Consider the following 14,930-nt stretch of genomic DNA (forward strand, 5'->3'; position numbering starts at 1 on the left):
GCTTTGCAACCATTGGTCTTTCCATATGTAGGAATTTTTCACTATCTCTATGTAAACACACTTTTTGGTTCTTCACTGACAAGGTTTCTACCATTAGAATGGAGCTGTCTTGTAGTAAAACCACAGGCACTGAGATATTTGAGATTAGGAATACTTACTGCTGCCTTCTTGTGAATTCTGTGTTCCTGATTACTCTGAGTTAACCTAACAACCTATGTGGTCTCAACCTTTATCCTTCCAGGTTATCATTGCCTTCTCAGAAGTTTTGGGTACAGCTGTTTATTAGATTCTGGGAGTCTTCTCTGAAATCCAAGATGTTTTTAATGGCTAAAAGGAGGCATCAGTCATTGTGGTTTTTAGGAAATCTTTTCCAGGCTTCTGTAGGTCCCAATAACTTTGATAATATTTCCCATTTCAAAACGACAAAGCTGTTTATACAAAGAATGTACTGAATTTAATAACTTACAGTGTCTTGGGTCCTTGTCAAGCTTACCATACCACTAAAGTTACACTAATTACTATAAGAAATTATCTTTCTGTGGAGATGGATCAGCAGTGCCCTCAGCAGCATTTGATGCAGCTGACAATGGCATCCTAATGGCATGGCTGCAGTTTTAGGTCAGCTTTCCTGCTACTGTCATGAATGAATTTACCGTCTAAATTTTCAAACACATCCAGAAGGTAGAATTTGGGCTTAGTGCATCTTCTTCCTACTCTCTGCAGTGAGGTTAGCCTTTGGTTGCATTCTGAGTCTGCTATTGTTTACTATGTATCCGCTAACTCTGGAAGAACTCATTAGAAGAGCAGGTCTACATTATAACTGCATTACGCAACTTTATCAGTCCTTCCTTCTGAAGCATATAGCAGCTATAAATTCCATTGTGGATTATTTTAATGTTATTTATCAGTAGCTAAGATAAAATTTGTTTAAATTAAACATGGCCAAGACTGATCTGTTGTCAGTTCAAGCCACATTACAGGACTCCATTACTCAACAGTTTTTATTTATGGTACAAACACTTGGAGTGATTTCAAATGGTTGGCTGACATTCTAGGTCCATCTTTATTTGATGAAGTCCTCTTGCTATCACCTGAGGAATGTCACCTGAATTAGTCACCACATTCCTTCTTAGGACCTTTCTGATATTGTTCACAACCTCTCTTTGTCCCATCTATTGCAACATCCATTACCTAAGGTTTTCCTAGCACCGTGAATGACTGCTAGTAGCTGGTTCAGAGCTTCATGGCATGGTTACTTACAAGTACATCTCATTACCAATATAATCTCAGGGTTGCTTGTCTATTTAGTTATGCATACTCTTAACATCTCACTGTCCGTTCCTTTAACTAACATTACTGTAAACTGGTAATAGTTCACTATCAGCCAATGCAAGCTGCATGTTCAATTACTTAGGGGGTGCTAGTTGTTCCAGTTTCAAAACATGGCTTTGAAACTTTCAGTGTGGAAATTTTTGGCTACTTGATTCTGCATCTTTGAAATCAGCTATTGTAGCAGCTTCTGTTAGGAAATTCATGTAAGACAGTGTCCATGCAGCCCAATCTGCTGCTTTAAATGCAAGGCCTTTTAATAAATTGAACACGAACATTATTTTGCCTTCATGCTTAGTAAACAGTCATGCATAATGAGACGAGTTCAGGGAGGACAAAAACCTCCCATGGAGCAGAAGGGCAAAAGCTCACTTGATCTTGATTTTCGGTATGAATACAGACCATGAAAGTGGGGCCTCACAATCCTTCTGGCTTTTTGGGTTTTAAGCAGGATGCATCAGAAAAGATATCACAAGGATAACTGGCTTGTGGCAGCCATGCGTTCATAATAATAACACTTTTTGATACTTCAATGTTATGAATGAAGATTTGATTGAAAAAATACTTCTGTTAACTTAACCATCTCGAGATGCAGAATATTAAACAATCATCATCATGATCATCATTCGTGATGGGTACTAAAATCTTAAGATTAAAAATTCAAGTAGCATTTTATATCATAATTATTATGACAGTCTGATGTTTCAGTCATAATTTCAAGAATAATATTGCTGAGGAGAATTTAGCAAAAACTTGCACAAAACATGTTACTTACTTGAAATATAAGGCCAAGTCTGTCGCAATAATGGCCACTTCAAATAAGTGCATGACGTTCTCAAACTGACGTTTATTTAGGTTCTGGAAAATGTTTAAGCTCTGAAAGATAATTAAGAAACCATTTTGTATATATATTTAGCCACATTGTTTCTAACTGTGGATGCTAGTTAGATGTTGTGAGCTCTGATCATATGCCTGTTGCAAAGACATTTTTCTGAAATTCTACAGTTTCAGCTTTCAAGCACCGTTATCAAATTTCCAGACTATTAATTTCTTATTAAGACATAAAATTATGCGGTTGGTTTTCACTACAAAAAAGCAAAGCACTTTTTTACTGTATTTTCAAAACTAAGACCTGCAGATACAGACATATTCATTCATGACTGTTTCTATCCATATTAAGATTTCAGGTATAGTGTTACAGAACTGTGCAACATTTAAAGAAAATTAAATAAAAATTACTTAAATATTATGGAAGTTGTAGTTCTTTGTACATTTCAAAAATGGGACTGTGTTAGAAAATCAGGACATTCTGTAACTCACTTTTAAGTAGCAGATGTTCACTATGCTGGCAGAAAATAAGAAATTGGTAGCATATGACTACTTACAAATTAGAAAACAGTGAACTTGCTAATTTGATGATCTTTCCTCAAAACAGGCCATATTCTGCTATACATACATTTTGCTGCATATATGTGTGGTAGTTTTACTTGACTTGTAAACAATTTCAGGTTTATCCATACTGACATTTAAATAAGCCTGAATACTTGAAAATAAAATGTCTGTGATTCTCAGATAAGACTGACCTCAAAAAATATCAGTGAGGCAAATTTTTCTGCATTATATTCTGTCACAGGAAATTTAAAAGAAATGAGTCTGTAATTGTACAGGTGGATATTTTTATGCTACTATTTCTTTTTGAGAACTATGGGTCAAGGGGTATCTTTTATGTCATGTTTAAGTCTCAATGTACTGTTATTTATTTAGCTATTGTTCATCTGTTTGTGTATTCCTAGCAATATCTATCTGTACATACAGACACACACACACACACACACATATATATATATATATATATATATATATATATATTACTGTGCACTTTGGTTATTTAGTTATTTGTAAATTTGCTTATTTGTAGCTTTATATTTTGTGTACTGGGATGTCCACATGAGTTGAGATCCAGTTACAGTAGAGGTTTGTTTAGAAAAGTTCCAGTTATGTCATGTCAAATAGTCATGAGGATATGACCTTGGACCACAGTGACAGAGTGAGGCAATTTCTTACCTTGTGAAGATTACCTAAAAGACCTCACAACTATACCAGTTTTGGAGGTACATGTCAATTTTTAGGCTTGATTTACCCCTTTTAATAATGTAATTATTTTTAGAGTATGTGCCTGTTTTCACGCTTTTATCTGAATCACCATCCTGTTATACATGATTTCAAAGTTGCTTTGTACACAGGTAACCAGCTGACATGAGCAAAAGAAAAAACATTTTGTCTCCCTTTTTGAGAATCATAAATAAATGGCATTGTGAGGTAGATTTTTGCAACATCATTCATCAGAGTCTACAGATTTTTCACTGTCTTTGATAATATTCAATTTTTGTATCTATTTCTATTGTGTCATTAGTTTTTAAACTTGTACTTCTGAATATATCCCAACAGTCCTACTGGAAGTGGGAAGATATTTGCTGTTCACTATTTATTTATTTATTTTAAACAAGAAACATCTTTATTAAGTTATTACTTATGACATAGGCAGTCATACATTTATATAAATGAAAACAAACCATATTGACATATATATCAGTTATAATCTAGCCAGTCATTGTCAGTCAAACATTACATAGCACATTCAAATCCTAACCTTTTTTAAGCCTCATTTCTCCTCCAAAACATTATTCTGCATCCATGATTCCCACAATTCCTATTTTTTTCTATGTAATTTGCTCCTACCCTTTTTTAAAGATTCCATTTCCAGTTGTTTTATCTCTGTTACAATGTTCACTACTTTTAATACAGTTGGTTTAGATTTTGATTTCCATTTTCTAGTAATTGCTTTTTTGGCTGCCAACATAATTAGATTCAGCAAGGCCTTAGTATATTTAGGCAATTTTGATTCTGTATCATAGCAAAAAAAAAATAATTTCCTTAGTTATACCAATTTGCTCATCCAGTAGTTGTAATAGTGTAGTCTGCATGGAATTTTTAAAGTCTAGTTGAAGTAGCAAACAAACACCAATTGTAACACAGCTAGGAAGTTTATTATAAAACAGGTAAGCACTTTCAGGGATGTGCCCCTTCATCAGACAACTCACAAAACAATTCATTCCTTATATAGTAGAAGCACCTGCTATCAATTAAGTCTTAAATATACAATGTTAAATACAAATGCTTTAACCTGGTCCACTCTAGTATATCTTAAATATGCATATATCTGGTTCAAAAATTCATAAATATTAGAACACATATTATGTCTATGAGTCATGGTTAATAATGGCATAATGGTTAAGATGTTCACCCCACAGACACAACATACAGGGTTTGACCCTCACATGGAGCAACTGGCTAGGCTCAAAATGGCCCACAAGGGCACCCAGCCCAGCACCAACCTATGAACCTATATTGAAATTGCTAAAACCATGTCCTACTATACAAAAACTTTTTTAAAAACATAAACTATAACATGCAACATAGATATAAATATATATAGTGCACTAACACCATGTAAAATACAATATGTATGTGTATGAAAAAGCATGTTGAAATATGACAATATCTATGTAAGTATAAATATGTATGCATGTGTGTATAAAAATATACATAAAAGAAAAAATGATGTATATAAATATCTGTTTCGTGTTCTACAATTTTTAAAGTCTGTCAACTCATTACACTCCTAAAATATGTTACCAGATACCTCTTTCTTCTCCATCATACCTCCAACATTTGCAATCTATGTGAGGAAAAATTCTTTGGAGCCTACTTGGGGCATAAAAGATACCTATGCAAACATTTCCAAGTGAGGATCCTAAACCATCAAGACTTTGTTGTATATTTAGGAGTCATACATATATATCCCCATTTTTTCTTTGTGAATTGCTTGTTCAAGTTCTCTGCCAATACTTTCTAACTTCCTCTGATTGATTCTTGTAGTTATCATGCAATATTTTGTATGCCCTACTATTTTCTTTTAATTTTTAACAGCAGCTTCTGTTCTATATTATACTGAAAACTCTACCAGGGCTAGTATTTCACTTAGAATCCCCATATTTCTTTCTCTTTGCCCATACTCTGATATCAAGCCTTGATGGGGAAGGCAATTTCTAGCCAGTAGTCTAAATAAATTATTGTCCTCTTCCCATTATATTACCCTTTTTCTCTCTCTATTTGCTCCCAATACCTTAGTTCCTTTGCAAGTGTCCACCCCCTTGTCTATTGTCTGTATCCCTAATTGAAGTCATCCTTATTGGCAGAATCTCCTTTCTCCATCCCTGTGTTGGCTTAGGTTGTTAGAATACTTTATGCTTTATGAATATAACATTCTGTATGGCTATTGTTATTTTCCTTAATGATCTGCATCTGACACCCCAGTCTGTCCTTGTTTCTTGAGTCTCTCCCCTATTTCATCATCATCCCTTTCCACTTTGAATTATAGCTTTTTGCTTCTGCTATGTATAGGAACCTCAACTGTGTAGTTTATATATTTATTTTTATTTTATTTATTTTACATTTGTTAACCGGGAAATTCCGACTGGACCAGGTCCATTTTCAGTGGAGGCCCGGGGAGAAAAGCTCCAACATCAAGTTATACAAATGCAGTACATCCAGCATAATACACAAAACAGGTTACATCATGTATGCTGAGCATAGTAATATAACAAGAATTAATAAAAACACTCCAGGTAAAAGATATAGAACATGGGTAAAAAGACAATGTCAGTCATACTTTGGTAAGAAAAGAAAATATATCAAGTAAGATTCTACAGTTAAAAGTACCCTTTCAGATGACCAAGCCTACAGGGGATCAGAGCTCCAGCATGTGATCAGAGAGGAATTTGGGGAGTTAATAGTAGTATGGGTAGGGTTATGTGATACAAGGGCATAACCATGTACTAAGAAGGTGCGATTTGAGGGAGTTTTTGAATATGGATGTGGAGGGGGCAGTGGACACAGATAGGGGAAGAGAGTTCCAATTTCTGGCAACGGTGTGGGAGTAGATACCGCTTCAAATCAGGTGTTCTGTTGGAAGGATCAGCTAATCTCACTTGACTCTTGCTGTCTTCCCCTCCCAGATAAAATCCTTCAACTCTTTATTAATTACTATCCACAAACTTCTCCTTTGGTTGATAAAAATATGCCTGACCTGTGTGCAAAACTACAGGGACTAAAAATATTTTCACTGCTTATGTCTTGCTATTCATATCCATAGAACGGGGCTTCCAATCTCTCAGTTTTTGTATTATCTTTTGTTTAGTCTCTTCTCACATATCCTTAGCTGCCACACTGGAATAATTTTTAATCTATATTCCTAAATACTTCATTTTATCCTGTCCCCATAAAGATGGATATTGCAGAACCAATCTGTGTGTGAGTACATAATTTACCGCTATTGCCTTTGTTTTAGCTTCATTAATTTTGTATGCTGAAAAGATTTGAAACTGTCTCAAAATGTTCCATAGCATTATAATATCCTTTTCTGGTTTTATCAGGTATAAAATAATATCATCTGCAAATAGAGATAGCTTTTCTTGACTAATACAATACCAATTATATTTTTGAATTCCTGAGTCCCTTATTTTTTTGCCAATGGTCCTAGATGTAATGCAAATAACAAATGGGAAAGAGGCCATCCCTGCCTGATTCCTCTGCTCAAGCAGAAATTAACAGAGAGGAACCCACCCATTTTAAGTTTCACCTCTGATCCCTCATATATCCACCTCATCAACCTCATAATTTTATCAGGAAATGCAAATGCTTCCATTCTCCTGTTCATAAACTCCCAGCTTATTCTGTCAAATGGTTTCTCTGCATCAAGACCTGCCAACAACAGTGGTATTTTCTTATATTCAGCTTCCGTCTGGATTATCAATGTTCTGTTACTGGTGTCAAATGCTTGCCTCCCCTCCACTCAACCACATTTATCCATGTCTATCAATTTTAGTATCACCTTTGCCATTCATTTAGCCCTTATATACATAAACACTTTATAATCATGGTTTAGTATTGAAACGGGCCTGTATGAAAATGGACCTGATGGATCTTTATCCTCATTAGGTATTAGAGCTACCACCAATTTCTTTCAGGATGTTGGGTACTTCTCTTCATAAAATCCTGTTAAACAAAACCTTCCAGATCTTTATCAGTTTTCCCACCTGACCTCCAAACTTCTAGAGGACTACCATCTGTTCCTGGTGGACTTTTCTGTAGATTGGTTACAGATCACCATTTTTATCTCATCTCCTCCTATCCTGTTAGTAATTGAGCCTTGTCTGTCTCTAACCTTGGCATATTTAATTCGTCCATAAACATTTAAATTTTTACCTTTTCTTGATTTACAGAATTTCTGAAATATTTCTAATACGTCTACAGCATCTCTTGTTATCTTCCTTGGTATAGGCTCCCTAAGAGTGGAGACAGCCCTTTCTACTTTCTTTTGCCTGAGTCTCTCTGCTAAAAGATTTTGTGCTCTAGAGTTACCATAAAAAAAAAAAAGCTGCTTAACAGCAATCTTTCTAAACTCATACATATTATCAAGGTAATCACTTATTTTCTGTTTAGCATTCTGCATTTACTCCTCTTTTTGTTCTATGAGATTCCCTCTATTTTGCAATACTTTAACATGTGTCAGTTCCTCTAAATAATTCATTACTTCTTAACCATGTCTCCCTTTCTTTTATTTCCACCTTATTTTTAAACTACACTTTAATTGTATCCAATTCTCTAGCTATATTTTCAGAAGAAATTTCTATCTTCTCTAATAGCTCCTGATTAATTTCCACTACTCATTCCTTAAATTCCTCTCTTTTCAATAGATAGGTACGATAGGTTCATAGGTTCATAGGTTAGTACTAGGCTTTCGGCCCTAGGGCCTTACAAGCCTAGCCATAACAATTCCCTGGCTATTTCTTCCCACACTATTTACTTCCCAGTATCTCATTTTTTGTTTCATTACCCCATGTTTTTAATTTAGATATTATTGGCACATGATCGGAAATATTTATTGGGTGCATGTCAGCACCATCAATTAAATGCACATGTTCCTGTGAAATGTAAACTCCGTCTAGCCTTGCCTGTTTTTTATATCTTGGGGAATAATATGTAAATCCACCCTGAACTCCTACTACTGAATTCACATCTTCCATGCCAAATATTTTCATAAAACCCTCCTTTGTTGTCTTTTCCTTTCTGGATCCCCAGACACATTTTCACTGTTGCAAATCAAATTCCAGTCCCCACATGCAAGTAATATTCCTTGCAGAAAATTGATTATTTCTCCTAGAATTTTTGTAAGCTCCACTATAGCAGTTTTAGGTGGAATATAAATACATGCCAGTGTAATCCTCCTCCCTTGCCAGTAGTCCCTTAGTACTACAAATATATCATTATTATCTTTTTTATCTTTTGCTTTCACTGGTGGAGCTCTTCTTGCAATTAATATAGGTAGTCCTCTTTTCCTTTGTCCCAAGTATTCCACTGAATAACCATCCTGAAAACGTTACTTTATCAATTTCACATGTTCAGTTCTTTCCAAGTGTGTCTCCTGTAGCCTAGTTATTAATATAGTACATGACTCTTTATTTTTTATTTATCTATGAACCATTGACATTTAAATACATTACAGAAAGCATCATTGTATTAAAAAGTTATTATTCCCACCTTTTATGTACAGCAGCTCTTTTGTTAAATGTCTAGTTTCTGGTTCCAGCTTTTGTGATACATGCATACACTGTTTGGTAAGTTGATCTTTTATATGCTTGTTTCTTGTCATATCCATTTCAGCCTATGCCACATCTTACAAAACATTTTGTTTTATTGAAAGGCCTCAAACAAACAAAAACATCCCCAATACCCCCCAAAAAACATATTAACTTAATAATAACACAGATAACTGTGTACATCTTCAGATATTGAAGTTTTATGCTCCTAATAGGAACAAATGTTCCAAACTGACAACTGCACTCACTTGATGGAGTTAACTTAAAAGAAAGGTTATCCATGCTAAGCTGTATGATGCAGGCTGTGCTTCAACGAAGTACTGTTTTGATTTGTCTGATCTGTAAAGCTCTCCCAGCTGAGTAAACACTTGAATGCTTTCAGAAAACATTATTTTTATTTATTTAACATTTGTTTACTGGGAATGCCCGACTTGGAATGAAGCCAATTTTCAGCAGAGGAAATTATATTATCTCCTAGCCATTTCTCGTTATCAGATTGCTTCCTGGAAATATGCTGTCCAGATACAGAAATGCTGCTAAGCATACATTTATTTGCTAGAAAAAAGCCTTATAATATTCAGCATTATTTTTTATTTACTTGTTTTCTCCTCAAATTTGCTATTAAATAAAGCTAAGGTCCTTAATCCATTCATTCCCCTATGCAAGAATGAGAAAAAAAACATTAATTTATCTTTTGTCATGCTGTTTTAGCCAGACTTTTGTTCTCTCTCTCTCTTTTACATTCCAGTGGCTACATTTCTTAAAACTGAACAAAGAGAAAGGATAAAAGAGAAAACAAAAAAACAGGGGCACCTGTTTACATTAGTATCCCCATTACACTTAAAAATAACCAAGAAAACTTTAAAAACTTTACTTTATAGCATGCAAAGAAAATCATGCACTATAAAAATAGTAGCCTTAAAAAAGTTTGTTTTACTTACATTTTATATTGCCCCTCTTCTTCCCATCTCCTAAGTAGTTTTCCAAACATTAATGACATGAAGTAGGACATATGCTTTAGAGTCCCTTACAAGTTTAACAAAGTCTAAAAGAGTCCAGTTTTAAAGATGTTCTTGTTCTGTCAAGTTTCACATATATAATTAGTGCTTTGAAATCTCACATTTGACAATTTCAGTAATGAGTTTTATTCCTATTTATCTTCATCTCCCAAATCCTCCCTCTCCTGCATTTACAATGTCTCGATTCATCTAGTTGATTATTGTGCTTCTTCCTTCTATCAAGCATTTTCCATTGAAACATTGGAACAGGTTTCAGTGGCACAGTCTCTCTGTGAACTTTAGTACCAGAAGGACAAGAAGCAGAATTTCTTTCTGTTTCACAGCTCACTTTTTGTTGGACAAACTTTTGCAATCATTCTCCACAAACACTCTGCTGTCTCCCACTTTTAGTACTTTGTTGTTCTGCCACAGTTTTATCAGAATCGACTCCTCCTGCTAGAAGGATTGCATCTTTACTTCTAAAAGTCTAAGTTGCTTTCTCATAGCCAGGTTTAAAGCATGTGCATAACAACTTTTGCTGTGGAATACCAGTCCAGTTGCTTATCTGTGCTTTCATAACATTAATACAGTTCTCTGGTACAGACAGAAAATCCCAGATTTTCCTTACATGCTCTGTTCTCTAATTCTATTTTTTTAAACATCTCTTCTTAAGCAGTCTCATATCCATTCTGACGTCTGATTTTTGCAGTGTTATCATCTCACTTGAATATCTGTTTAAAGTTTCTTCTATTTTTCCAGCCTTTTGTTGTTTGAATTGATATACTCCATGAGTGTTTTCATTTATTCTAATCAGGTCTGTGTGCAGTTGTCTTATGCTTTCCTATAGGTTACTGGAAGTCATGTTTGGAGCTTGCACTGATTTTTGCTGAAGTACTTTCCCTAGTCAGTGTTTTTTCCTCACCTTTTGTAGCTAATTTTCTTTCAGATCCCCTGTATTTCTTTTTTTCCTGGCATCCAGACAGTGCACTTACTAGCCAGTTACTGAAATTTACCCAGAAATATAAATCTACTGGCTTTTTCTGTTAAGTTTCTGTTTTCACATTAGGAGAGCTAGAATTAAGCTCTTATTCAATGTGCAGCTAACTATTCATTGTTCTGAAAAAGTACTAACATAACATTTTGCAAACCATCCACTGTGGTTTCCTTCCATCACTACTAACCATTAAAATTACCAGGGCTTTCCAATATATATATTTTATTATTTTTACGTAAATAACCAAATTAGTTCATTATGAGGTTTTGATGTAAAACAATATGAAGCAGACTCAGCTGTAGCTGTCTTGGGGGAGGAGTTAGCAGCTGAAGAGTATATTGACTTGACTGTAGACCAACTGCAGGTACTGTGCAAGGCTGTACAAGTGTTCACTTGCAGATGTCTGTTATTTTCTGTTGCTGATTGGCTAATGCTGATTGTCAAGTCTGCATGTGCTTTTATCACAGAAGCCTCAATAGGCATTTTTTCCTAATCTCATTAAACTGAATGAATAAAATATCTAAACACTACTTTTTCCATGCTGAGTAACTTGAAGGGAGGATGTCTAATAAATGACAAGTTGTTCATTAAATTAGAATCACTCCATAATAAAGGCTTTTGCAGTCAATATATGTTAAATAGTAAAAGCCAGTGTATTACAGAATTTAAATGAAAAGCATCTTACTGGTATTTTATCTTTTCTGAGTACAAGGCAGCTCTTGGTTGTACTGTGGAAAGTAACCTTGTATAGTCAACAGCATTTAGTTTGCAAGTAAAGTTTAGTTTTATAATCCCTGATTTGCAAGCATATAAACATAAATGACTTGGTGTTTAGTTCTGATGTTTCTATAACTACAACATGCAAATAATAAGAGCTCTTTTATTTTTTGTTAAAGACATGTATATGCCAAGCTGTTTATACCTACAAATATAACCGTATTTAACACTATGGTATCCATTTAACATTATCACAATATGGTTGGTAGCAGTGTTAGATGATAAATTGTTCCTTTATAAAATAACAAGGACATTACTGCCATCAGGAGTATTGAGAATAGTGGTATGAGACAGTTTTTTTATGCTTTTAGCAGTTAATTTAGTGTAATGTGCCCTCCAGGTGATTGTACTTAATTATTTTGCGTGCTTTTTCAAAGTAACCAAGCTTGATTCCTACATTTTCTGAGGTTTTCTATGGAGGTGCTAAACCAAGGACAGTTTTTGCCTCTTCAGAATCTTTCATTAGATGGGAAGTGTTTGCCAAGGACTGACTTCATATAGGAGTTAAAGATGTCAAATATTGTCAGTGGTTCTGCATCTTAGTAAAGAGAAACCAGTCCAGCCTTTCTATATTGGTCAACACTTCATCTTTCTCGTACTCTGTTGTAGTATTTTATTGTTATAGGGGAATGGGAAGCTTTGAAAGGTAATAAGCCTATACTGAGAGATGGTTTCTAGGGTGGTTGCATAAACATCTTACATATGACATGCTGGTTATGAGAGAGTCAATAAGGAGGGTCGATGTGATTTTATCTAGTGGGGAGTGTTTATTATTTTTTTGAGGTTATACTAAGTGAAGAAAGAACATTAAAGAACTGGGTTGATCTCATCTGTTTGAAAGGATGTCTATATTAAAGTCCCCATTGATGCTGGTTTTCTTGTCAGTGCCTAAATGTTGATCACTGTACTTTCAACTAGGGTCTGGGTGCATGGAGGTGTTGTGTAGATTGGTCTCACTAGAAGTTGGAGCTTATGGAAACAGATGTCAGGGCCCAATTAGGGTCATATTATGGATAGTCGAGATGTTGTGATTTTGACATTTTATTAACAACATGATTCCAACTCCTACCTATTGACCAGGGTGTTTGTCCATATACAAAAAATGCAGTAGTTGTTAATGAAGACATATGCAACAGTGTCATGCTTTAGCCATGTCTCTGAAATTGCCAAAACATTGGGTTGGTTGCTTGTTAACCAGTGGGCAATAGAGTTAGTTTTGTTTGTCAATCTTTGGGCATTCATATGGGTAATGTTTGTTTGTTGTATTGATTGTGTGCTGGGGGGGGGTCTACCTGGGGGTGTGGTATGTGACATTGTAGAAGAGGATTGGTCTGCCTGGGGGTGCGATATGTAACATTGCAGAAGGGGATAGTGCAGTTGGAGAGGTACAATGAGTACTTACTGAGACTGAGAGTGCCAAAAAGGCTGTAGGATAGAGTAAAGAGATGAGTGACAGAAGATGTGGAGAGAGAGGACATAGGTTTAGATTTATGCCCCAAGAAATTGCCATATTATGATTTTATACACGTGATGACAATTTTCATTTGTAAGAAGCAATATTTGGAAGAAAAAGGCATATAGCAAAATTGAGACTGTATGCAGTGAAAATAGACAATGATTCTGGTAGGGCTGGAGCTTAATTTGGGTTTTAGCTTTGTAGAAAAGTCATCATATTAATCACCGGTTATTGGAATTACTAGAGGTTCTTTGACCTTGATCATATTATGTTCCTCTAAACAAAGTTAGCAGCTGTACAATGTACAAATTAACTAATTTACTCTTGTATTTTAGTGTGTGAGTGCAGTACCAGCACTACTTTATGAATACCCTTATTTTAGTAATCAAGGGTCCTCAGGACCAAAGCTAGGCACACTCCCTAACTGGTGCCTGTCTCAACTCAAATGTAACAAACAGCATGTTACAGTTAAATTACCATATACTGCATGCTTCAGTCATGGCCACGAGTTGTTCAGTTTGGCACTCTTTATAAAGTCACAGTAGCCATGGTTTTCATAAAGCAATGCTGGCACCACACTGCGCTATCACACTATCACTACCTGCTGATTATGCCCCTAACAGCTTGTGCCCTTGGCAGCTACGCCTCACACCTACCCTAATTAGATCTCTGGCATAAATAATAACTGCCAAAGTGATATGTTGTGCTTAGTTTGGCAAATATTTCATTATGCCTATAATAAAATTCAGCATTTTACTCTAAAGTTGAAAAATGTAATTTCTGAGACCTCACTTCAAGAACCCTTAACAAAACAGTGCATTTCTATCATGGATAGTAACTTTAGTCAAGAAGCATGAAAAAGCACAATAAAAAAGATTAAGCAGCACAGTGTATCTCAGATTTCCATGGCATAGACCAATAAAATAACTAGTCTGAAAATTTTTCTTGAACTCCTTAGCATTATCTCTTTTCATGTACCAAATCCATATTCAGTGCTTATTGTCTAAAGTTATCTCCTTCATTTCTCACTCCACTTCCCAAGTTTATATGCATTGCTCCTCAACCACTGACAGCCCCCATCCCGAATTCACATTTATTGCTCACTGCTCAGTTGTTCCTCTGTTCCCTCATTTAAATTTTATATTCAGTAGTTCTTGTTCAGAGTTTTCTCATCATGTATGCCCACAGTCAGTAGTTGCCCTAAAAGAATAGCACAGTGATAAGCAACATTTGCCTTACAGCTATAGGCTCTGAGATTTGTTTCTGATCTTTCTTTACTGTCTCTGTGGTTTTCATCCCAAACACCTTCTGTTTTATTTGTTATTTTACATTTTTTTGCATATAACCTTTGACCTTTGCCATTGTAACTTAGGTCATGCTACTCCTGTCCACCACACTACAACTCAAATATTTATATTCAGCTTTGCTTGTCTACACCCATCTCCCCATACACACACCTCCTAACGTCATGGTCACCATCAGGCATCAACACACCTTTTTGAATATATGTTTGTCCTTTAAAAGCTGGCAGAGGAACAGTGGCCAGTTCTTAGTGCTCATGCTCACAGCTGCAAGGCCTAAGTTTGTTCCTGATTTCCAGTAGTATTCTTTGTGTTTTTCAACTTCTTCATGTGCCTCTTTGAATGTGAGTTTCT

At 35.3% G+C, this 14,930-nt stretch overlaps 1 protein-coding gene across 1 annotated transcript in view; it reads right to left on the bottom strand.

Annotated features, from left to right (window-relative positions):
- PDE6C (phosphodiesterase 6C) overlaps positions 1-14,930 on the bottom strand; it is a 537,951-nt gene that overhangs the window by 173,630 nt on the left and 349,391 nt on the right. The window contains exon 16 of the mRNA XM_044055635.1: positions 2,105-2,205. Within this exon, the coding sequence (XP_043911570.1) occupies positions 2,105-2,205 (101 nt within the window). The remainder of the gene's footprint in view (positions 1-2,104; positions 2,206-14,930) is intronic.

Source organism: Protopterus annectens, chromosome 14.part0 (assembly GCF_019279795.1).
Source record: "Protopterus annectens isolate FY-2018-M chromosome 14.part0, PAN1.0, whole genome shotgun sequence".
Classification (NCBI taxonomy): Eukaryota; Metazoa; Chordata; order Ceratodontiformes; family Protopteridae; genus Protopterus; species Protopterus annectens.